This window comes from Pogonomyrmex barbatus, unplaced genomic scaffold (assembly GCF_055798465.1).
Source record: "Pogonomyrmex barbatus isolate J1 unplaced genomic scaffold, ASM5579846v1 scaffold13, whole genome shotgun sequence".
NCBI classification, from domain to species: Eukaryota; Metazoa; Arthropoda; class Insecta; order Hymenoptera; family Formicidae; genus Pogonomyrmex; species Pogonomyrmex barbatus.
In genome coordinates, this window is record NW_028297109.1 from 334,562 (window position 1) to 361,174 (window position 26,613).

Here is a 26,613-nt window from a genome sequence, read left to right on the forward strand (position 1 = left end):
CAAGGTGTTATGCGTCATCCGCACTTACCACGAAGGAAACATCGGACTTCAAGCACGTGGTAGCTCCTGCATTCCGATGCGACGCCGAACCAATGCGTAATTGGTTCGCAGCCGAATGTGATATCCTAATCCTAACTTTTTATTAAATATAATATATACCTAAAGCCTCCATCGAATGCCTAAGGCACGGAAAAATCGCGCGAGGCGTAGTAACGCTATACGACATTTCGAATACGATCTTCATGTGGCCGATTTTCGATCACAACGCAATTATCGGCGAAGAGGTAATCTTCGACGGGGAGTACGAGCTTCTGGTGCACGACCGTCTCTGGGGCGCCCTGCCCGCGCAGCCTGCACCAGCCAGCACCACCCAAGAATTCCGCTCCCAGCCGCGAATCTCTCTCCAAGACTACTTGCAGAGAGCTTTCAACGAAAGGTAAGTAGCTAAATTGTTATAACAAATTATTATAAGATATATGTATACGCGTATATTTCTCGCGCTATTTTCCCTGTTGCGTCAGCCGAACGTGTCCGTGCAAGTTCAACGATCGCTTCTACAAAGGGAAAGTCTGACCGGAAGGGTTTACGACCGACCCCTTTGTTTTTTTGGGCATAGTTTTTGCCCCGTCCGACGACTTCACTCGGAAAATGCACTCTTAAATGCTTGTTTCAAACTTTCTAGCTCCGATAATATTCCGTAATATTATTCAACGACATGCAGGGACGCGTTTTACCTTCGCGGATACTATTAATTAATTAGTGTAATGTGCTTCCTTCGGTCTGATGCCCGCGGTTCGCGCACGCATCCAGCTGCCGTACTCCAACATCGCGTCGGTTCAGTGCGCTGCATTACTTCCTTCGGTTATCGCCGCGTAAATAATTCAGCTGCCGACAATTATCCTAATAGCGCCGAGTTTCTCTGTTATCGTTGTAAGGAATTAATATCCGAGGGCACCCTCTCTTACCGCTTGGAATTAACTCATTCATTTCAATTCGGATTCAATTCGGGTCCCAAGATTTCTGCGAGTCGTACCCCGCTTTCGTTAATCCGCGAAATCGAGCACTGCGACGCGTGTTCCGAGGTTTTCGTTGTTGCCCTAGAAGTACTTGAAAAAGAGGGAGAGGCTATCGAACACGTCCGCGTTCGATATTATCTTGACGATACTAACGCTGCTTCAGACATCATTGTCTCGCGCCGACTCACGAACTTTTCCGTCTCGTTGCTTAACGGTGAGGAATAATAGCTAGACGCGATCACGCTAATACTAAGAATTAGATTCCCTGCTGCTCAATCGCACGTTTATTCTAGTGATCAGGGATTCGTACATTAATACTCCTTAACTCTTCCGAACCGCTGCTGGTGATTTGCCGCTCGATTGCTGGCAGCGTCGCCGAGAGGCGAGCGTATTCCCGCCTTTGTCCGATGCCACGTGGTAATTTGCTTGACAACATCGCCACCGCCCGCGACGTGACAATGGATTGCAGTACTGAGGCATAAAGAGCCCTCTTCTTCTGGCCCGGGCCTCTCAGATTCGGCATCAATCGACCCATACCCAGAGAGATCTTCTTGATTCTAGGAATCAAAGCATGAAAATGTTCCTTAAAACTTAGTCTCGCATTAATTATAATGCCAAGATACTTGATCCTACCCCCGATTGGAAACCTCAATATTAATCCTTAAGGATTTAGTACCAGGTGTGAAGGAAAACCGCCCGTCAACAAAGATAGTAGCCTCAAACTTAGAAGGAGCTACAGTAAGTCCAATACTCTTAATTTTGTTACAATGATGGTGAAGGCTAACTCTGCACGTATTTTGGCCATTTTAAAATCTGCCACAACCAAAGTATCGTCTGCGTAACAGCATATTGAGCAATCCGGAGAAAGGAAACTCTCGAGTATACGATTATAAGCTATGTTCCACAAGAGTGGTTCAAGAATCGACCCCTGTGGAATATCGTAGTACACCTCCATCTCGACCAATTCGCCACTTCTGTTGACATAGACAATTTTTCGATCCTTCAAATAATCATCTAATACATTAGTACAAATAGGCAGGAATATCGAGTTCTTTTAAGGCATTCAGTATCTCATTCCATGGAATCGAATTGAAGCTGTTCGATATATCAAGGCTAACCGCGACCACGTAATGATTATTTCTAGAAGCCCTTCTCACTATTTTAGTAAACTGGTGGATAGCGTCGATTTCAAATCTGCTTTGGCGGAAGCTAAACTGCCGCGTTGATAATAGTTTTTTACTTTTTATAATTAGTGAGAGTCTATTAGCTATGATTTTTTTCAAAAATTTTGCCAAAAGTGTTGAAAAGGCACAAGGGCCTATACGAAGAATGCAAATCCGACGGCTTGTTTGGCTTCTTGAGCAGAGCCAGTCTGGCATATTTCCATCCAAGTGGAAACATACCGCAAAAGACCAATGAAAAGTGAGCAAACTCCATCGCCACAATACTCCCGCCAAACGCTCCCGCCAAAATTTTGTAGGTTATGCCATCAGGGGCCTTTCCATTACCTCCAAGTTTCTCGACAACTAATTATAACTCAGTCAATGTAACCTCGGATATTTCATTGGTGTTCCTACTCCTACTCGGCCTATCATTATCGTTAATTAATGGAAATAACAATCGCGCAGTCTTATGTACGAACTCCGGTTCCAAGGATTCGCATATAGGTAAGGAATAGCCTCTCAATTTATTATTAACTATTTTATAGGGAAGACTCCATGGGTCACATTCTAAAGATTCTAACATCTCACTCCATGCTCGATTCTTCGCTTTAGCGATGGCTTGTTTTAATGCTTTTTGTGCTCGCTTGAATTCCTGCTGCATCGGCTCCCAGATTAATCTTGATTTGCGTGCTCTAGCTCGGGTGTATTGTCTTCGCAGTATTTTGCATTGTTGCCGAATTTCCTTAATCTCATTATTCCACCAGTATATTGGTTTTTTTACAGGCTTTTCGAACACGAGGCATAAAGAAATCGCAAGCATAGCGAATAGTAGAGGTTATCCTCTTCAGAGAATTCCCTAGGTCTTCTTCATGAGGCTACGTTCAAGTTCCAGCCATCATTGCCGCAGCAAATCCTCATCGAGTTGTTTCATGCTCCAAGTAGTAAATATTGTCTGTTTATCTGTTGTCCGAAAAATAGGAGTGTCTATTTGATAGACAATCAACACATGATCAGTATACACAAATTCGCTATCTTTACATAATTTTTAATTGCTTAATTAAAGAACTCATGGATGATGTGCACAAAGTGAGGTCCACAATAGAAGAACCCTGAGGGCGGATGCAGGTAGGCATTCCTATTTTATTAAGTAAAGTTAGATTCAGCGAAGATGCCCAAACACATAATGAGTTACCTCTAATGTTGTTACATCTATCCCAGGCATGTGATCTGGCATTAAAATCACCCGCCAGTATTACCCTCTTATTCCTGATGAGGGCTAAGGATAATTTAAGATCCTCAAGGACAGAATCAAAGTATCTTATGTTTCTATTAGAAGAGATGTATACACTGAAAAGATAAAATTCATCTACTTTTACAGCCATAAAGCACGGAGAGGCAAAAACCGTTGTACGGTTAATCAGATTGCTGTTTACAAATATAGCAGCATGTGGAGGTGAGCCAGTTGAGAAGAACCATTAAGGATGATCAACCGGAAGGCCAGTTGGTTTCGAGATGATCGCCACTCCCGAGCCACGCTCTCGCAAAGAAGCCAAGAGAAGCTCCTGAGCAAATCTTGAGCAATTACAATTAAGTTATATTAATTCCATTATTAATGTGAATAGAAGTATCTCCAATATTTGTATTATCCTCATCAGGATCATTAACTGACATATTATTATCATCACATCTCTGACATTCATATTGTCAATATTATTGTTAGTGCTTCGTGGGGATCGATCCCTCAAATTGACAAGAGGTCCAGGCGGACGAGGAGGACACACCTCATTACCAGCACGATGATCGTGTGCTTTACCGCTTTCCCCGCATAATAGGGAGTCCGGTTTATTCTTGCAATCGATTGCTTTATGTGAAAATTCTCTACAATTGAAGCAAGATCCAACTCGGTTAATCTGATTAATGCATCTATGTCGAGTATGACCTCTTGCAAAGCAGCGGAAACATTTGACTGGCAGGAGGTAACAAGCGAATTCTAGCCGAATACATCCATCCAATTTTAATAATCTCCACGTTGGACAACAAGATTGCAGCTGCGAGAGGGTAACGTACTCGAGTCGAGCCAAATCCATTTCTTCCTATCCACATTTCTTTGCACAGGACATTTTCAGGTGAGCATTTGGAAATTTCTATAACCTTTTGTTCAATCTCTTTTTTCGAAACCGAGTCATCAAAACCGCTAATTAGAATTTTTGCCATTTTCTGAGGTCGATTGACTCTGACATTATTATCATTAATAATCTTTCTCATCTTTTTAGCGAGTTCGTCTGCTTTATTTCCAGGGTTATCGTCCCTAACCTCTAGGATGATTCCTCCGAAGAGGGCTCTTCACACTCGCATATCATCAATATTAATTCCGTCAACGAGATCTCGTTTCTAGCTTTACTCAGGATAGAAGAGTACGTAGGGCCATCGTTTTCCGTGACAATGGTGACTGCAGCCATTAGGCGGCGGTCTTTTTTTATTACCGGGTGTATTTACAGAAACTATTCTTTGTCGTTGCCTTGCATTTATATTTTCTGTCACCACTTGTACTCTTGAAGAAGAAGCTATCATTAAAGAATCATCATTACGAGAGTAAGAAATAGCTCTACGTTTTTTACGTTTAACGACTTCAGATCATTCCGTGGAAGAATCAGTATTACGGCTATTAATTATATTCTTTTTAATTTCAGGTACCATTCTTCGAGGGTTAGGGACACCGAGGGATCCATCATCGAGGAGTCAATCCTGTCAGCCACATGAGGAGGAGCAGGTAAGCTATCATCGATACCTAATAGTTTCTTCATAGTGTTAGTGAAGTAATTAGCAAACTCATTAATGATTTCATTCTTGTCCCTAGATACAGAAATGTCAGGCTGTGTAAGGGAAGGTCTCAACTGTACCTTCGTATTAGCCAAAGAAGACTCAGAGCCGCCACGAAAAGTCAAAGGGAGTTCCTGGCGAGCTCTATCCAGTCTAGAAGACACACCGGCTGTTTCTGGGAAGTTGTACGTTTGTTTAGTATTACTAGAGCGTCGCTCTTCAATCCTGATAGAGAGAATACATTTATGCTGACTGATTTCTGTTTTCATTTTATCAATTGTATTACGTAATTCATTATTTTCTTCGCGAATTCTTTTCATTTCTTCACGCATTTCTGTAAGTTGTTCTCTATAATAACTGACATCTCCGTCTCTTTCAGATGATGCTCTGTAAAGTAACTCATTGATACCGCATCTAATAGATGCCAAATTTATCTTCATTCTATCGCTTACTTCACCTTGGAGAGAGCCAGAGAGCCTTTGCGTAACAGATCCGTATCAGCCGCCCATTCAGTGGTTCGTGTCGCCACATCAGTCGCTGAATGTTTTTAGATCCTTCATTCGCCGCGCAATTTCATCTTTCTGTCCAGGAGTAAGTCTGCTTCTATCACCGTCGACTGGAGGTGACCGAATCATTCTTTTTCTAGGTTTTTTTTTAGGAAAAAGAGCACGACCAATTAAATCTCTAATGTTGAGATATGATTGGGATCTCTGAGATTGAAGCCCCTCATCTTCTGAGTCCTCAATCACGATGGAACTACCAGCAGCGACATCAGTTGTACCATGCGACGTAGACGCTCTGTCGGCCTCAACCACGAAGGTACGTTCTCAACGTAAGGTTACATTGAAGTCAGAGGTACTAGCATGTAGTGAACTGCTTGCAGTTCCAGGATTACTAAAAAGTGGATTAATCTGCTCCACAGACCTGATCGTTGGGCCCGAAGCCTCTTTCGTCAGATCAATCACAGCTTCCAAGATCCTCCCATAAGTTAACAGGAAGCAAGGACCTACCGGAGTCACGATCCTCCTGAGAACGTATCCCAGGAGGACTCTTAGCCTTTTCAATCGCACACCAGTTGCTCGTTGTCAACCGAAGTAATGGGACCGGGCTAATCCCCCTCTGCCTTTCCCCAGGTATCCGAATCTCCGGGGGTGACTTATTATTTTTCTTGTCCATTATTATGAGAATTAATTAGTTTGTTCACAGAAGTGACCGTCCCGCTATACAGTGTAATCTGGGAAGGACCACACCATTCGTCAACGTAAAGAGCCATCCAGCAAAAAGAGAAAAAAATATATTAAATAAAAATATACTAAACAATTTGACTACCCCTCAGGTCAACCCTAAAAAATAGCTACCATCAGCAAAAACTGCGAGGTATAGGGAAGTACCATGAGTACTAAATTCAGCAATCATGTGAGTATAAGCCAGTTATTACCAAAAAACTATTTACAATATATACAATTTAACTTAACTAACTAAATCTAAAATAAGAAACTAACAAACAAAATAAACAGAGTAGCTAAGAAAAAAGAAAAGACTAACCAATAAATGAATAAAAAGAAAATAACACTAAAAGATAATCGATAAATCAGCAATAATTACTAGAGAAAATAATATATAATAACGCATTAACTTAAATAATAATCAAAATGACAATATTAATAATAATCTTAATAATCTGACTTATTTACAGCGAAGCATCTATTCACTTCTCGAGTGGTTCAGTAAAACGTTTTTACTCTGTACATTGTGCTATGTTCATAACGCAATCAATGTGTATATTACCTTAGCAAAAAACATCTATCGAATACAATAAATAAGTAAGTATTGAGAGACCATTCCTCAAATCAGATGATATACAATATAAATACAAAACATAACTGACAATCATATGCGCATTAAGAAGACATTACAAGCATAGTAAAGAATATAAAGAAATATATCTGAACATGATTGTATCTCAGAAATGAGTTGCGTTCATAGTAGTAATAAGGGCATAATAATTCTATCAATCAGACTGATGACCAAAGTAATACACAAGACTATCTGTCGAATACGATGTGTATTGAAAGACTATTCTCACTTACATTGGAATGCGATAAAAAAATAAAGCAACCAGATAAAAGTAAAAGTGTACACATAATAGACGCTACGTGCATTATAGAGAATATACAATTTAATTATAAAAGTAGGTATATCTCAGAAACAAGCTATGACTAAATCTAAGTGACTAAAGAGATATAAACATAGTCAAGAGAAAATCTATTATTTGGTGTGGACTTTAAAGTGAATAGAAAACATGGACTTAAGTATTCATGAATATGTATAATAATTAAAAACAGAATATTACACAAATCAGTAAAAAACTTAAATAAAGAATCGTGACCTTGATTTATAATTTCAAGTATTAATTAAAAAGATAAAAAAAGGATGTCAAATATAATGGAATACTTCAAAATGTCTGATATTACTATAAAATTACCTTTTTTTAAAAAAAAAGGTAAAAAAGGGTGTTAAGTATAGTGAATATTGCCAACTCAAATTTTATAAAATTTATATAAAAGATTTGATATCAATAATTGGCACCTGTGTGACGATAACCCCCCAACATTGAAAAACATAAAGTTTCTATAATTCATTCTATTGCTCATCGTTTGCACATGTATGCACATTTCGAATTTTCGTTTGCACACTTCTAGTAAAAAAGTTATTAACAAAACAAATTTCGGGGGGCCATCTTCACACTAGTCCCCCAACTATGAGTAAATTAAATAAAAAATAGCTCAATTGATAGATATTCGTTTGCACATTGCCAAACAGGTCGATTTTTCGTTTGCACACCTCTAGTTAAAAAGTTATTAACAATTAAAGTTTCAGAAGCGAGCGAATTCGGTAGATGAAATAGAAACAAAAATGTTGTGCTTAAAATGGTATTATTCGATAGATTTTTGTTTGCACTTTTCCGAACAGGTTGAATTTTCGTTTGCACACCTCTAGTTCAAAAGTGATTAACAAACAAAGTCTTGGGGAGTAGCAGTTCTACTATCAAAAAAATTCGTTTTCAGGATGAATTCCGAAGATACGCGATTCAAAATAGAACCAATCGATAGATATTCGTTTGCACATTGCCAAACAGGTCGATTTTTCGTGTAACAGAGCATCCGAAAGATGCTCCATTACTAACGCGCGCTAATGCGGCCCGCGCCATCCGAGGCCGCCCGAACACTCCCGACCGCGACCGACCGACACACGCGCGCCGACAAGCTGTCACGCAACGACGACGTGACAGCTATTGTTACATTAACAAACGCTAACAAACTAAACGGTGACACGTGGCGCGGATACGGGTATAAATACCCGACAAATTTTAAGACGAACAACCAGTCCTATCCGCTCCTCCGACCTGTCCAGCACAGACAATCGTTCCGACCAGAACAGCGAGAGAAGATTCTCTCAGCGAATACCGAGCGTTCTCCATATTCCTATTCTATCCTTTCTCGAGAATTCGGAGTGTTCTCAGCTTTCTCGCTCTCGCAACGAATACCGAGCGTTCTCGATATTCTTGCATCTCCCGTCTGGGGAAAAATCGGAGTGTTCTCAGATTTTCCTCCTCCTCCCGACAATACCGAGAGTTCTCAGTATTGTCGCTCCATCTCATCTCGAAAGTCGGAGCATTCTCGGACTTTCCCGCGACATCCGCCCCACGTGCCACGGCTAGCGTCAACGGTTGCCTAGCAACGCACACGCGCGGGCCCGGTTGCCTAGCAACGCGCATACCGATACGGACCTGCGTCTGACATATCCGTAATCGAATCGCGTTACATCACAAAGCGACCGGCGAAGAAAAACGGCAAAGAACGACTGCGCAAAACGAGAGGCGTCACAAATTTATTATAATTAGAAATTAAAGCTCAGCGGCCGCAGCACCTCACACGAACCCGGCATTCGATGAGCGATAACCGAGCGCACGTCCCCGCGTCCGTGCCCAGAGATAAAATCCGAGCGCACAGGGACGTACCGTTACATTCGTTTGCACACTTCTAGTTAAATAGTTATTAACAATTAAAGTTTCAGAAGCGAGCGAGTTCGGTAGATGAAATAGAAACAAAAATATTGTGCTTAAAATGGTATCATTCGATAGATTTTTGTTTGCACTTTTCCGAACAGGTTGAATTTTCGTTTGCACACCTCTAGTTCAAAAGTTATTAACAAACAAAGTCTTGGGGAACAGCAGTTCTACATAAAAAAATTCGTTTTTAGGATGAATTCCGAATATACGCGATTCAAAATAGAACCAATCGATAGATATTCGTTTGCACATTGCCAAACAGATCGATTTTTCATTTGCACACCTCTAGTTAAAAAGTTATTAACAATTAAACTTTCAGAAGCGAGCGAGTTCGGTAGATGAAATAGAAACAAAAATGTTGTGCTTAAAATTCAATGCTAAACTTATCAGTTATCACAAGATATAACGTTTAGGTACAGATATTAAAGATGAGCGAGAACATGCAATAGATTTACGAGAAATAAACAAGAACCGAATATGAATGAAAACGCCACAACTTTTCGATTGATATCATTTTAAGCACAATATTTTTGTTTTCACTTCATCTATCGAACTCGCTCGCTTCTGAAACTTTAATTGTTAATAACTTTTTAAGTAAAGGTGTGCAAACGAAAAATCGACCTGTTTGGCAATGTGCAAACGAATATCTATCGATTGATTCTATTTTGAATCGCGTATCTTCGGAATTCATCCTGAAAACGAATTTTTTTATGTAGAACTGCTGCTCCCCAAGACTTTGTTTGTTATGTTACGTCCGTGATTCTGGATGTAAGATAATATCTCTCGTCAGGAGGAGGAGAACTCGGGTGGACGCACAGAACCTCTTCTGTTCTCACGGAACGACGTGAGGTCGATCCGCGAGTCGAACGCGCGTTAAGGGAGCAGGGATCGGGTCAGCGTCGGTGACGTTATTACCCTTGCCTGCGCCCGCGCTATCGGTAGTCCGTTTCTAGGTCAGAGAACCGAATCTCTTTTACCAGGGATGGACCTAGTGCGATCCTCAGGGAGCCGGGAATGGCTTGGGGTCAAGTTTTAGGGTAAAGAGATTAAGACGGAATTCAGGTTAACTAATTTAATAATAATAATAAAAAATGAATTACAATGTTTTCTTTGTGTACAATCAAAAGGGTTGAGATACTGGTTACAAAAAGAAAAGAAAAAATTTTATACATAAAGTTTTGAAATATAGTAAATGACAGCAGACAAAGGAAAGTCTGGATTTATATACCTAATTGTTCCAATTGGGGTAAAAAATTGGTAATCGCGAGCATGTCGATGGGATCGGGTTGCAGGTGTGGCGGGGGATTAGGGTGCGCGCTGCGGAAAGCCTTGACTGGGACGAGATAGGAAAGAGGATCACGGGAAATATACGTAGGGATGGTATCAGTGATTTGGTGTTTGGAGATCTAATCCCAAAACTGGCTGTCAGGTTTGAACTTTCTTTTGATGAAGAAGGTGCCAGGAGGTGGATGGGTGGGAGAGCGAGGAAATTGGCGGACGAGATTAAAGAACTTCTCCACGTCGAAGTTCTCTGGAGTGCACTGTTTTTCGAATTCGGTCGCGGAGCGGAGGGCGGTGGCGTATTGGTGTAGCGAGATGTTGGCTAGCCCCGGTTCTACTTCTATCAATTGTTCCGCGAGTTCTTCGGCGTGGCAGGTTTCGCGACGAATCCACTTATTTGACTTCTTCCGACGGTGTCGCAATGCCCGTTTCGTTCGTCTATTCGGGATGACGTTCGTTTGGTTCACTATGTAAAAGAGAGTAAGATGAAAGAGAAATTGAAGAATCGAGATAAGGCAGCTTCACCGAATCAATCGACGACTTGCCAGGTTGGAATGTTGTGGAATCGGGAGAGGCAGCTTCACCGAGTTAATCGGCGGTTTGCCAAGTCGAAGTATAAAGAAATCGGGGAAGACAGCTTCACCGAGTTAATCAGCGGCTTGCCAATTTAGAATGTTGGAGTGTTTTAATGAGATAAATATGTAGAGGTCGCGAACCAAACTGCCAATTACCGCAGGAAAAAGTGATAAAGATGGACTTACTTTTATTGTAGCGGCCGCTGGTGATGGTCGAGAAGTGTAATGAGATCGTCGAATCACACGAAAATGTAAGAATCGCGCACAGATTCTAACTGATAAAAAAGATTTGTTGACAACTTCGGATGGTCCCGACCGTGAAGGCGTGGAGCAATGAGAAGCGGGAAGAGAGCGATCCGCTCCAAGTCACGGTTTTTAAAGGGTTCCGAAGGGATGGGAATATCTGAGGGCGTGATGGATTTCCGCGTTGACTTGTCGAATGATAGTTTAGGAAAATTGTGAATATAGAGGAAGGAGGGGAGCGGTGTTCTGTGAATTGTGGTTGTTTTTATATTTCCAGATTTCCTAGCGAATGATGGAATTAGTTAGTAAAAATTTTCCCGCCAGTCCACATCCTCAATCGTTCATTGGTGTGGCCGCCAATGGCCACTAATCGTTTCTTCTTGACTGGCGGTTTTTTTTTTAGTTTCCCCACCAATTTGGGGAGTGTCACCCTCGAACGATCCGACGCGTTTCTTATCCGTTAGGAATTTGCTTTTGTTAATATTAATTTTTTATTGGTAGGTCATAAACTTGTCGATGCCGACAAAGCTGTTTATCCCAAGAATTTTTTTTGATAGTGAGACATATCTCGAGAGGAAATTTTGTTTATTTAGGGTTTCTTCAGATCGTTCGAAGCGCTTCGTTTATAGATTAGCAGCCGTTGTTTTTTTCTTCCCGAAAGAGAAGAATTCGTGAAATCCCCGGACGTAACAGTTAATAACTTTTGAACTAGAGGTGTGCAAACGAAAATTCAACCTGTTCGGAAAAGTGCAAACAAAAATCTATCGAATGATACCATTTTAAGCACAACATTTTTGTTTCTATTTCATCTACCGAACTCGCTCGCTTCTGAAACTTTAATTGTTAATAACTTTTTAACTAGAGGTGTGCAAACGAAAAATCGACCTGTTTGGCAATGTGCAAACGAATATCTATCAATTGAGCTATTTTTTATTTAATTTATTCATAGTTGGAGGGCTAGTATGAAGATGGCCCCCCGAAATTTGTTTTGTTAATAACTTTTTTACTAGAAGTGTGCAAACGAAAATTCGAAATGTGCATACATGTGCAAATGATGAGCAATCGAATGAGCTATAGAAACTTTATGTTTTTCAATGTTGGGGGGCTATCTTCACACAGGTATAATTGGCGCCAAGTTATAGTCCTACAAACATGGAGCTACAAGTCCATTTTAGTCAAATTAGATATTTCAATCGTATAAAAGATTTGATAAACCACTGTTTTAAAAAATAAAACTCAAGTAGTAGTTTCTTTAATTTAAAAATAATAAAAACCAAATTATGTGTACATATTTCTATCCATTAAAAATTTTCTAACTCAAATGGTAGTAATTATTTAGCTTTAAAATATTATTATATCACAAAATTGCTTTACTCAATCTACGTTTTTATCACAAAGAATTATAAAGTAACAGTATAAAATAAATGATAAAATTTTATTTAAATAAAAAAAATTTTTATGTAAAAACACTAGGCGCTGCTTAGATCAGACGAAAATGCAAAACTAATGATGAGATTATTTGAATGTTATAAATAAAGGCAAAATTTATTATTTAATATGAAATTAAATTATAATTACACATATATTACATTACATATATTAAATTATAATTACACACACACACACACACACACACACACACACACACACACACACACACACCGTCTTATTCATGTTCTTTTTAGAAGTATAAGCCCTTTTTTAAAAAAAGGTAATTTTATAGTAATATCAGACATTTTGAAGTATTCCACTATACTTAACCCTTTTTTTATCTTTTTTAAAAAAAAGATAATTTTATAGTGATATCAGACTTTTTGAAGTATTATATTATATTACCAGCGGCAATCGATAAAATAGATAACAATTTTTTTATTCAATTATTTATTTTTTTTTTCTTGTAATCTCCTATCTTATTATGTTATCCTAATAATTTTTACGATTTTCGAAGGTATCGAGAGACACGTGAGGATAACATGATGAGGTAGGAGATTACAAGAAGTTGTACAACTTAAATTTGACGCCATGCAGATAATAAAATATTATTATATTACCGGCGGCAATCGATAAAATAGATAGCAATTTTTTCAATTTTTTTTTTTCTTATAATCTGCTATCTTATTATGTTATCCTAATAACTTTTACGATTTTCGAAGGTATCGAAAGACGTATTCCAACTCTCTTCCGCTGGGTCGATAAAATTAATAGTGATCTCGTGATAGACGTTGCAGCCATACAAAGGCAACGATGATGACGTTTCTTAAAGTAAAAATTTCCAAATCGGACTTTGCATAGCAATATCTCTGCTTGTAGGACACATAGCAAAAAAATAAAAATAAATAAACTGTTAAACAGTTTTAAAAAAAAGGAAAAAACAAAACATGAGATTGATAGACACACATAGTCCATGGTTTGCAAGCGATAAGTTTACGTGACAATTGCAAACGCCCAATACACTATTCCGAGAAAGTAAATGCTTGTTGAATAGTTTATTGCGCAACACACGATATTGTTAACTGTGTATAATTTTAAAAATGTAATATTAAATATAGTTCAATATTACGTGATAATACGCAGGGCGCTGTATAAATATTTCTAAACACGCAAATATATTATAAAATATTTTCCTGAAAATCATATTTCTCGCTTCATTATGCGATCTTCCTCCGATTCTATCGAGATTTGATAAAATTTTTGCTTTTATTATGCAAGTCGGACTCAAGCTATCGATCAAGCCTACTTGGAACTTGATCGATTTAGCCATTATTAAAATTCGATAATTTCAGATGCTCGAACCTTGACGACTCGCATAAAGTCACACGGCAGTGTTCTCGGTTGATTTTGACTTGACACCCGAGACACTACCGTGTCTCCTGATTTAACTATAAATTTATTTTCATCATGTATTCGTAGCACAAACAATACACGTGTTTCTTCAGTCATGAGACAGATGTCAATCTGCGTTGTTAATATAAGATTTTCTCATATACTAAGAGTCCAAGCCGCTTCATTCCGATTCAGTGACAATATACAAAATTGTCTTCCCCTTACAGTATATTCATTAAGTAATTTGAAAACGTACACATGTCATAATGCATCTTCACATTGAAAAATAAGAGTTGCATATGATCTCTTATAGCGTTAATTGACCAAATTGTATACGCAATGCTACATAGGCCATACATGGTCATCTCGAGGAGAGAGATGTATATTCCAAAATAAGATAAGTATTTCAGCATAACAGATAACTTATGCTTTCTAAGAATGCATATGTAACTTATAAATATACAAATATTTAAGACACAACAATATGCAAGTACAGATATTATATTCAATCTTAGTTTCTAAGACGTTAAGAATAAATAAGTAAATGTTGTTCCAATACATTATAATAAATAATTCAGATGAGGAAAGGTACATAAATAAATAAATAAGTAAATGAATTCAAAACATACATTAGCAAGCCAGACGAAGTTCCTCACTGGAGGAACGGAAGTAGTGCCGCTTTTATGGGTAGTACTTCCGGACAAAAGATCGTTCAGACGTGTCTCACAATATGCCATCGATCAGTTAGTGCACGATACACATTTATTAATAAGGAAAAGATTTCTCCAATATATCTTATTGGGAGCTTCACTGCGCACCATCCAGGTTTACTCATCTGTAAAAGTATGTTACCAGAAAATAGTCGTTCAATAATTAAATATAGTTATCATTGAGTTTTGTAAGAATAATAATAGTAATATTATAGTAATATTATTTTTGTGAGCACTATCATTTGTAAATATCCACTCACTTCTCTAAATTAAGTACTTGAATGACACTAATCAATCATTCAACGAAACATCATACACTTGTTATATGTGTTTGACACAAAGAACTCCTGTGTTTGTTTCAAAGCTTCTGTGAATATACTAATTGTTCGATCTTCTAATTAACTGAAGCATAGCATAGAAATATTAACGTATATCAAACTCAAAGTAAATAAAGTGTTCAGAGAGTATAAATATAAATTGGATGTTCAGATAACCTATAATATGCCACGCTTACAGGGCAGCTAACTTACGCTCCCTGATTTGTGGCTCCTCCATTAACTTCAAAATTATGTTTATTGTATTATGTAATTATGTAACTCTCACATTAGCAAACTTGTACGAATGTTCTTTAGTTTCTTGAATTTTATTAATTAATAAAGAAAAATTGTATCTTTGCGATTTAAGAAGAGAACATAAGTGCCTATATAAATTCAATTATTAAACAATAATCCCAAATCAGTCTTCATGATTATTTGGAAAAATCTTTGTATCAGTAAAATCTAACATAAATAAAACAAATACAAAGAAAATATAAGTATTAAGAAATTAACATATTGAAAAGATACAACGAGGTATCTATTAACCTTAATATTGTTTTATCAATGATTAACTAAAATTTTTAAAGAAAAAAATCTATCTGATGTTCTATTATAATATTAAAAAATAAGAAAAGTAAGATGTGTATTGTATTCTTTCATTAATATATCAAGTCTGCATCTGTCCAATTTAGCCAATTAATAAGTATCTACCATAATATCGACACATTATGTCTTAAGAATCCATTGGTTATGTCTCAACAGTAATTCATCGCTTAGATGTAACATTCAATCTATTCATAAATTAAGTAGGTTAGAATTAACATAAATCAACACATCTAAGGAACATAAAAAACATTTATTACCTTACACTTAACTTACATAATCCAGACTATCGTCTGAGATATTATAGGATATATTTCCCAGCCAATAAGTTACGTTTCTTCTCTCATCCGTCTAAAACGGAGCAATCCGTCCACATAGTGTCTGGGTTCACGATAGCCAGGTTGTTATAGTAGAAACATCGAGAAATCCAAAAGTGAAGCTCTCCGCAACCATCCACTTTCACTGCCACGAGTAAAAGGAGAAAGCCGAAAGCACTCAGGAGATAGGCACTCACTACACTCGTATAAACGAGTGTGTCACAGCAGTATCACAGATGTCAACATGAATTCCAGTCAAACCAGCGGAACGGAAATTAATAATTCATGTTACAGCACTAAGACATATGACAGAGTGTTATACATACTATATGATTACATTCAATAGGATGATTAATTATAAATTAGAGAATCTCGATTATAATCATTCTCGCATGTGAAAAAACATAAGTATATACATGTGTCTGCTTAAAATGATCCATTATAAGTTCACTAATTAGGCTAGGAAATGGAAAGATTTATGATAATATTAATCGAATATAAGGAGTAAAGAAAAGTCATTAATATTAAATACATTACCTAAATAAACGAGGGAAGAGATCTATACTGTCTATTAATTAACATTAAAAGATTAATCAAAAGCTGCATTATTCACTCAGTATCCTTTAATTATGAAATATATCGTCACTCACTCACCCAAAGGCAACTTATAAAGTCGTGATAATATGTACTATGACAAAGACGTACGTCGCTAGGGGCAGGGATAGCACAAGACACTTCAATAATTAACTAAGTTATTATAAAGCAATCACTCACATATATGTTATAAAAATTATATCATTGAGCTCCGTAGAATATAATAAAACGTCTAATAATAAATTCACTTTCCAAAAACAGTTAATAAGACTAATGACTCACCCAGCGGAACTCCGAGAGAGCACGTCCGCTCGCTACCGCAGCCCCTGCGCGACTAACCTAACCTAACCTAACCTTTTTTTTGTTTAGAGAGGAGAAATCTTCGTAAGACTCCCAACGGACAACAGTTGGGGAGTGTGGGATTCGAATGGGCGGCATGTCGAACGAAAAGTCCAGCCTCGCCTACCCACTAAACCTTCTCTATAGTCCTATCGATCATATTGGGGAGGGTCCTGGAACGTTGACGGAACAATACATCACGAACCCTCCCCCGATCTTGGCCCAATGGGCAACGTACGCACTCGTCAACTTAAAATACCTGCGAATATATGTTCACACACATAACTAATTAAAGAAGTTTAAAAGCTAAGATGAGAAACATACAATTAAATAAATTATATACGAACACACCTGTAACAAAGGGACATACAAGGAGAACAAAGAACATACCTCTATAAGAGGTGATTCGATGGAGATAAAAATTATATATAATATTAAATTACATGAAAACACGCTATAACGAGGGAGACATTTTGAACACATCAGAAAGTGTGTTCAGAAGAAGAACGTACGAACACACCAGCAGGTGTGTTCGTAGGACATAATGTTACTAAAACACGCATGAATCAACGAGAACCAAGATAACGGACAAAAAGGTTTAACAAAGGGATATTTCCAGACGCATACATACACATAAGGACTACCCAATGCCCTGCCGATCCCTCTCCACCTGTTCTTTAGCGGGTCATAACTTTCTCGGCAAACAGATGCACAGCTATCCATTGCTGCTGTCCATGAAGCATCGCTTCTAAGATCTTCCCAAGATTTGGAAGATCGATATCTCCCAATTCAAAATCGAGGGAATCATAAAGATTATAACGATTCCAAAACCATGCCTTACATTCCAACAGGGTATGATCCGCGCTATCCCGCCTCCCACTTGTACAATAAGCACAAACGGGGGAGGGAGCCTTATCTATCTTAAACAAGAATTTATTAAAGCAACCATGCCACTCAAAAGTTGAGTCATACGAAACGTTAGTGATTAATGAGTGCGACCCAACCATGCTCCAAGAAAAAAAGTTAACGCCTCCCTGATTCTAACCCCAGACTGCCTATGATCCTCCAAGAGAGACCTCCAGTCCTCGACTGCCCTAAAGTCTGCCTTCTTTCTCAGCTCTCTCCTCGCACGAAGAGAGAGAGTTGCAGTCTCTGCTCCTCTCTCCCTCTCCCTCCAATACAAGTGCGCTAATCGCTCTAATTTTAAAGGGGAAAATCCCAGCCAACAGTATTGCATCTACATATGAGATTGTTCTATATCCACAGATTGTTCTTATCGCTAAAGTCTTTACTATGTCCTCCATTTCCTTAAGCGGAGATGATTTATAATTTAAACGATTCGCCCAGATAGGAACATCGTAGTACATGACCGATTGCACGACAAAAGCGTACAGCCGTCTATTGCTTTGTCCAGGTCCTTTCAGATTCGGCATTAATCTGCTAACAGCTCCTACCAGCCGTCTTGCGCACGAGATGACATACATAAGGTGCTCTCTAAATGTAAGTTGCGTCAAGTTGCATAAGATCAAGATATTTAATCTTGGTAGTTACATCTATAACAGATCCTCGAATTCTTACTTTGGATAGGACTTCTGGCAAGGGAAGATCCCTCTTGCAGAAGACTGCGACTTCAGTTTTCTCGACAGTTACATTTAAACCTAATTTTTCAATTTTATTTACCACTGTAGCAGTAAAAATTTTTGCTCTTTGGACCGCTGCCCTAAAGTTTCTAGCCACTGCAACCAATAGTGTATCGTCAGTGTAACATGACATGTGACAACCATCAGCGTTTTCTTCAAAAAGAATCTGATCATACGCTATGATCCATAATAATGGTCCCAAGACTGATCCTTGTGGAACTCCTCTAGTAATCTGGAAATTCTTCAAACATCCGTTTTTATCCGTGTACCGCTTTCCTATTGCATAAGTACACCCTAATTATAGTACGTAAATAATACGGTACCTTTCCTTTCCAGTGCTGATATTATAACACTCCAATGTATGGAATTGAAAGCGTTTCTGATGTCCAGGCTGACCAACACTGTGTAGTAATTCCCTACGTTCGCTGCATCAATTATATCCACCACTCTCTTAATAGCGTCGACTGTAGATTTGGACCACTTCTAAAATCGAACTGATAGTTCGATAACAGTGTCACGTCGCGGGCGATGTTGCCAAGCAAATCATCACGTGGCACCGGACAAAGGCGGGAATACGCCTCTCGGCAACGCTGCCAGCAATCGAGCGACAAATCATCAGCAGCGGTTCGGAAGAGTTAAGGAGTATTAACGTACGAATCCCTGATCATTAGAATAAACGTGCGATTGAGCAGCAGGGAATTGATCTAATTCTTAGTATTAGCGCGATCGCGTCTAGCTATTATTCCTCACGGTTAAGCAACGAGACAGAAAAGTTCGTGAGTCGGCGTGAGACAATAACGTCTGAAGCAGCGTTAGTATCGTCAAGATAATATCGAGCGCGGACGTGTTTGATAGCCTCTCCCTCTTCTTCAAGTACTTCTAGGGCAACAACGAAAACCTCGGAACACGCGTCGCAGTGCTCGATTTCGCGGATTAACGAAAGCGGGGTACGACTCGCAGAAATCTTGGGACCTGGTGAATCCGAATTGAAATGAATGAGTTAATTCCAAATGGTAAGAGAGGGTGCCCTCGGGTATTAATTCCTTACAACGATAACAGAGAAACTCGGCGCTATTAGGATAATTGTCGGCAGCTGAATTATTTACGCGGCGATAACCGAAGGAAGTAATGCAGCGCACTGAACCGACGCGATGTTGGAATACGGCGACTGGATGCGTGCGCGAACCGCGGGTGGCATCAGACCGAGGGAAGCACATCACACTAATTAATTAATAGTATCCGCGAAGGTAAAATGCATCCCTGCATGTCATTGAATAATATTACGGAATATTATCGGAGCTAGAAAGTTTGAAACAAGCATTTAAGAGTGCATTTTCCGAGTGAAGTCGTCGGACGGGGCAAAAACTATGCCCAAAAAAAACAAAGGGGTCGGTCGTAAACCCTTCCGGTCAGGCTTTCCCTTTGTAGAAACGATCATTAAACTTGCACGGACACGTTCGGCTGACGCAACAGGGAAAATAGCGCGAGAAATATACGCGTATACATATATCTTATAATAATTTGTTAACAATTTAGCTACTTATCTTTCGTTGGAAGCTTTCTGCAAATAGTCTTGGAGAGAGATTCGCGGCTGGGAGCGGGGTTCTTGGGTGGTGCTGGCTGATGCGGACTGCGCGGACAGGGCGCCCCAGAGACGGTCGTGCACCAGGAGCTCGTATTTCTCGTCGAAGATTACCTCCTCGCCTATGATTGCGTTGTGATTGAAAATCGCGGCAACATGAAGATCGTATTCGAGATGTCGTATAGCGTTACTACGCCCCGCGCGATTTTTCCGTGCCTTAGGAATTCGACGGAGGTTTTAGGTATATATTATATTTAATAAAAAGTTAGGGTTAGGATATCATATTCGGCTGCGAACCAATTACGCATTGGTTCCGCGTTGGAATGCAGGAGCTACCACGTGCTCGAAGTCCGATGTTTCCTTCGTGGTAAGTGCGGATGACGCACAACACCTTGCCCCCAGAAACGATCGGAATTCTTGCGTTAATTATGAATTAATCGATTAATCAATATTAGACTTGCTATTAACACCTATTCGCCTATTGCCCTCGCGAACACTTCCGTTAATAGAACTAGCGGTGATGAACTGTATGAAAGAGCAAACACGTGGTGATTCGAATTTAATATTAATATATTTAAACAATTAACTAAAAGTTACACTTATGAAGCTTTATTCGCTAATGTGGATTGAAGCGGTGATGGAGCATATAAAAGAACGAACACGTGGTGATTTGAATTTAATATTAATATATTTAAACAATTAACTAAGGGTTACACTCACGAAGCTTTACTCACTAATACGAGACAAACAATCAAAATCGCTTATTTAGAACTAGAAATTGTAGCGGAATATGAGCTAGAAATAGAACGACTCCGAACTAGAAATTGAATAACCAACTTAAATTTGAATTACATACTAGAGATCGGAGCAAGACGCTTGCGATGTCAACTGTTCGACGATGCGCACAAGAGTGTCGATGTTTCGGCGGACACTGCAGCGCTCGGCCGCGGCGGCGCTGTGGCACAAGATGGCGGGTGGCGTGGGTACGTCAACGCACGTGGCGCCGGCATAGCGCGGGTTATGCAGCTAAGCCAGATGTACATGTCTATGTCGTGCATTAGTCGGCCAATCAGAACGCGGCTGGCAGGAGATGATACGCGGCAGCAATGATGCAGGCATTATTGCAATATTGATGTCATTAATATAATCCCATTATTGATAGGCATTATGTTTAGGTAGGTTTAAGGAACATTATATTTAAAGTATAATTATAAAACTTTTCATGCATTATAATAAATACTATTGTTTATGGCTAGGAAAATGGTTAGCATAATCGAATATGTGTTGTTAAATGTTAATGCTTATAATTATCGAAGAAGGCGATTAAAATAATATTACATCTATGTAGCATAATAATGGTGGGGCGCGCCATGTTAGGTGGAACGGCAGGAGAGCCAATGGTCGTTCTTCGTCGTGGGCCCGGCGGTGAATTACATTAAGGCGATACTACATGCGCGCTAGGAAGAAAAAGAGGAGAAAAAAAATATATGGCGGTTCTCCGGACGTTACAACAGGTTATTTTCTCTAGAAATTCGTATAATCTATTGGCTATTATTTTCTCAAAGAGTTTCCCTATGATTTAATAGACAGATTGGTCGAAACGAGGATAAAGAGTCCGGAGGTTTGTTTGGTTTATTCAGTAAAACTAATTTTGATAATTTCCAATCTGTAGGAAAATACGACTCTCGGAGATATCTCGAAAAAATCGTGGCAAACACATCCTTTGTCAAGTCAACCGTGGGAATGAGGATCTTATACAGATATCCGTCTGGCACTGGGGACTTTCCATTATTTTTCAATCTGTTTGCAGCAATTTCCAGTTCCGAAACAGTGATCTCGGGAATATCATTTAAAAGCACATAAGGACGGAAACTCCACGGCGCATCATGACAATCATCATGCGGGAAAAGATGGGTTATCACATTACTTACGAATTCTGGTTCAAGAGTTTCACATATCGGCGGAGTAAATGCTTTTAGTTTCCTAGTGACCAATCTATAAGGACGACTCCAAGGATCATTCTCAATCGAATCGATTTATTCTTGCCACGCATCATCTTTGGCTTTCGCAATGACTATTCTAAGCTTTCTCCTGGCCGCCTTTAACTCCATCCATAACTGGTGCCAGATACTGCTACTCTTTCGAGCCCGTGCTCTTGTATACTTCCTTCTCGTCTTCTTACACTTCTCGCGGAACCCTGCAATCTCCTCGTTCCACCAGTAGACGTGCTTTTTGCCGGGATGTCCAGAAACTCTTGGCATTGCAACATTGCACACGTCCCTGACGATCCTTTTCACCCTCTGAATAAGGAGGTCCAGATTCATCGTGTCGATTCCTGAGAGAGTCCAAAAACCCACATGTAGTGACGCCAGGAATCCGTCCTTATCTAGTTTATTGAGACTCTACATTGGGAAATATTCTAGAGTCCTAGGGATCTTTTTGGAGCTACCATATGGAATGTCAATAATGAATAGTTTTATGATCAGACGCATTATAGTCGTCCAATATCCTCCAACGTGGAGTCGAGTTTCAAAGTAAACTATTACACCATGATAGATCCACCGTCGAGTCTCCTTGCACTCTGCAGCAGGTAGCTATTTCAGGAGTATTTAATAAATTTAATTTTAAACTGCAAGACCAATCAGACAGCATCTTACCGTGGATATTATTACATTTGTCCCATTCATAAAAACGAGCGTTGAAATCGCCGGCCAATAAAATGTATTACCAGCAGATGCGATGATATTTAACAAAGTCCCCAGAAAATTCTCAAATTCCCTGATAAACCGACTGGAAGCGAAATAAACACTGATGATTAAGTAGTTGTCAGCCCTAACTGCCACAATGCCTGGAGCAGAATCATATAATTGCCAATTATGTGTAAATTTATCATTCACGAATAAAGCCGCCGTAGAGGGGTTGTCCTGTAATAAAAACCATCGATCGTTGTTACGGCTCGCAAAATATGGCTCCAAGATAACAGCAACATGAGCTTTTAATTCGATAATCGTGTTAACTAATAAATCCTGTGCTGTCGAACATTTGTTTAAGTTAATTTGTATTATTTTCATTTTAGAGGCTCGATGTCCATATTATTAATATCATTCGCATTATTAATAGTATCATTCCCGTGTTCCTCCGGGCTGTTACTCCGGCTAATGGATTTCCCTTGAGGTGATCAAGAAATTAATCTATCCCTCAAATTACATAGGGGGCCAAGTAAAACAGGTGTGGACATTCCTCATTGCCGGCTCTATGTCCACAAGATAAGCCCTTATCCCTGCAAACAGGGCAGTTCGGACGACTCTTACACCTAATCAATTTGTGTGATGAATCACAACAAATAAAACACCAGCCAGATCTATCCACATTGCTGGGACAACGATGTCTGGTATGTCCCCTGGCAAAACATTCATAACATCTTACTGGCCTGACCGAGAACAAATCCACTTTGACAGCTTTTATCCAACCAAGCTTTATATTCCCTGCATTGGAGAGCTTTAGCGCAGCCTGCAAAGGGCATTATACCCAAATTATTCCGAGGCCATCTCTAGCAATCTTAATTGGACCTGATACTCTCAGGGGAGCAACATCCAGCAGAAAAAATTTGCTGTTTAATTTCCTCTACAGTCACCGAATCATCGAAGCCTGTAAGTCTTATGTCCGCGTTTCGTTGTTTTGGTCTATTAATTCTAATTCTTAGATCGTCGATTACATTCTTCATTTTTTCCACCAGTAAATCAGTTCTGCTAGACGAATCATCACCCCTCAGCTCTAACAGAACACCACTCGATAGCGCTCGTCTGACTCTGGTATCCAGGTCCTTAAGCTCCTGTTGAGGAATATCTTCTCTGGCCTTACCAAGGATGGATGCATACGACGGATCACCATCTTTCACCACTATTGAAATAGCCGCTGTATTCGGAGAGAACGCCCTCGGCTTAGACTTCCCAGAAGCCGCAGGACGAGGAGTACATTGTGGATGTATAATTATTCTTAATCCTTTCAGCTTGATCATTTCTTCTTCCAAAATTAGCATCCGGTATTCTGTTGCCTGTCCTTCTCCTCTTGCTTCTTCTGGCAACTTTCCATCTTTCCGATTCTTTCCCTCCAACATCTGAAGATGAGGCAGGCGTATTGTCCGCTAAAGACGGCACCAATCGTGACCTCAGATATCCTTCTGTTCTCTCTCGCCGAGTCTCCAAGTTATTAGGTCTAGTTACATTCTTTCCACTAGTCGCTCCTGAGTCATCGACAAGCAGCGATCTCATCGTATCCGTAATACGAATAAGTAACTCATTCGCTACTTCTCATTTTTCACATCTACTACTATCTACTTTATTCACCTTTCTTCTATTATTCTCATTGAAATTTATATTATTTGTTCCAGGTAAATCCCGTGCAGCCGCGGAAGGACAATCACTCATGCCTTCATCCGAGCGTATCCTAGCTACCGCAGAGTATATTGATTGTTCTACAAGGTTATTCTCAGCCAAAGACTTCTTACTATTCAGTTTGTCCGTAAATGACTTAACTGATTGCCTTAGCATCCTGTTCCTCTTTAAGCTTATTAAGTTCCTCTTTAAGCTCTTGATAATGATCTCCATGTAAAACTTCTTTGTTCCTGACGTCTCTCCTAGAGACAATATCCTCAATCGCTCCTTTCGCCGACCATAAGTTAACTTTCATTACTTTGCTGACCGGGTCCTGCAAGGAGCTTGACTTTCTCCTACAGTTCTCTATTTCGCTAAGCCATTCAACAATTTGATTTCCAGCATCAGCTACACTGAGATATCTAACTATGTTCTTTCTGTCTTCAATTTCTAATTTCTGACCTATGATCAGGCGATCTCTATCTTTATTTTTAAGGGAAGATCTTAGTCTTCTTTTTTTGGATCTACCAATCGAAAACGCAGGATTTTGTCTCCAAAATTGGCTGAAGACTCCATGCCCGCATAAGAGTAAGAAACAAAACTCACATCGTCATCGGACTCAATTAAGCTAATTACTTCATCAGTTTGTCCATTCGGATCCTTGCTACAGCCAGCTAAATTATCCCTATCTCTATCTCTATCTTTTCCAAAGGAACTGCCTTCAATAGGATAGTCAATATTCTCCTGAGATCTATCCACATTCGCAATTCTAGGGTCTGGAAACCTAACCGTTTCCGCAGTAATGCTAGGGGTCTCCCTGGGATAGGAGTCACCCCTGCCAAAAGTCACTCATCTGACCAGCCGATTCAATGCCTACCTGCCAGTTAACGAAGACCTACTGAAGGCAGGGACTCGACCTCCAGCGCCACGACCCTCTTGCTTTCCCGCAACAAGAAGGGTCCCGTTACTCGATGACGACCGCATAGAGAGCGGGTTCTCTCCACGAGGCCGCCCCGCCACCATCCGAAAAGCAGCAGGGGGTGATTTTTCCATTTTTCTGTTCATATCCATGTAATTAAATTGTTTTTTTAGCAGGAATCATCCTCTCCTGTTCCGCCATTGTTATGATGGAGTGGGAAGTTCCAGCATAGTCGTCAATAAACATCCGTCCGGAGTATAAAGAATACATATGACTTTTCTACAGAAGTGGTCATCCTCTGTCCCACAATGTTGCATTAAGGGTGGAGATTACAACATAATAAAAGTCATCAAAAGATCCATTCGACTAATAAGAAATTGTTCAGGTAAGAGATTTAGAAGTAATTAATATATTCAAATCTTATCCTAGTTTCTATACATTACAGAATAGCTGCCCGTATCCAACTGAAATATTACTAACAAAATGATACTAAGTATTCATAATTTTAACAGCATATAGACTGGGCCGGCTCGACGTAGGGGCGGAACTCTCCTCCGCTACTCCCTCGATGCAGATTGCTGCCTCCGGTGGCTCCCAGAACTCCATATACAATAAAAAAGAATCAATATTACCTACGCTGACCTCAAAAGCCAGATCTCTGCGAACAGCGTGCCTGGAGGATCATTTACCAAGTCTACAGCGACTGGGATAGGTATGTGTTCCAAAGAACAAATAAAGAATATATACTGTTTATAAAACTATCAATTGAGATGCTGTACCTAGCAGAACAACTATCTAATGCTCCTAATCATGTTGCTAATAAATATATAATAATATAAGATAAAATAAAGATAATATAAATAAGTGTAAAGAAAAATTTATAACAATAAAATAACACAAATAACAAGATAAAGATATAATATGATGAAAGAGAATAAAATTTTATAATATATATTTAACACTACATTAAATTATTAAGATATATATAAAAGATATATATAAAAGATCAATAAATCAACAATACATCTAACACAAAAATTAAACTAAACTGCAGTGTATAACAAATAAATAAATAAATAATTAAATACTAACGCTTATACATACAAAGATAATAATAATAACAGTAAAACGCAAAAGAGAAATATTAGGTGTACAAAAAAATTCTGAGCTTTAGACTTCATACAACCGAAATAACAATTTAAATTTTATATATCTTCCCGCCCTTT

The 26,613-nt window shown here is 39.1% G+C and overlaps 1 protein-coding gene and 2 long non-coding RNA genes across 3 annotated transcripts; 2 read left to right on the forward strand and 1 right to left on the reverse strand.

Annotated features, from left to right (window-relative positions):
* Positions 1-392: 392 nt before the first annotated feature.
* On the forward strand, positions 393-7,882 carry LOC148937495 (uncharacterized). The gene is made up of 3 exons (XR_016138296.1): positions 393-4,949; positions 5,037-5,184; positions 5,379-7,882. It is a non-coding gene; the product is annotated as an uncharacterized LOC148937495 (long non-coding RNA).
* Positions 7,883-12,801: 4,919 nt separating this feature from the next.
* LOC148937496 (uncharacterized) lies at positions 12,802-17,372 on the reverse strand. Its single transcript, XR_016138298.1, has 3 exons — positions 15,884-17,372; positions 14,964-15,811; positions 12,802-14,828 (listed from the first exon to the last, which is right to left on the reverse strand). It is a non-coding gene; the product is annotated as an uncharacterized LOC148937496 (long non-coding RNA).
* A 5,146-nt stretch (positions 17,373-22,518) lies between these two features.
* LOC148937497 (uncharacterized) lies at positions 22,519-26,165 on the forward strand. Its single transcript, XM_089072420.1, has 3 exons — positions 22,519-23,745; positions 23,832-25,772; positions 25,900-26,165. Exons 2-3 carry the CDS (start codon positions 25,658-25,660, stop codon positions 26,097-26,099), a joined length of 315 nt encoding a protein of 104 aa, XP_088928546.1. The 5' UTR covers positions 22,519-23,745; positions 23,832-25,657; the 3' UTR covers positions 26,100-26,165.
* Positions 26,166-26,613: the final 448 nt, after the last annotated feature.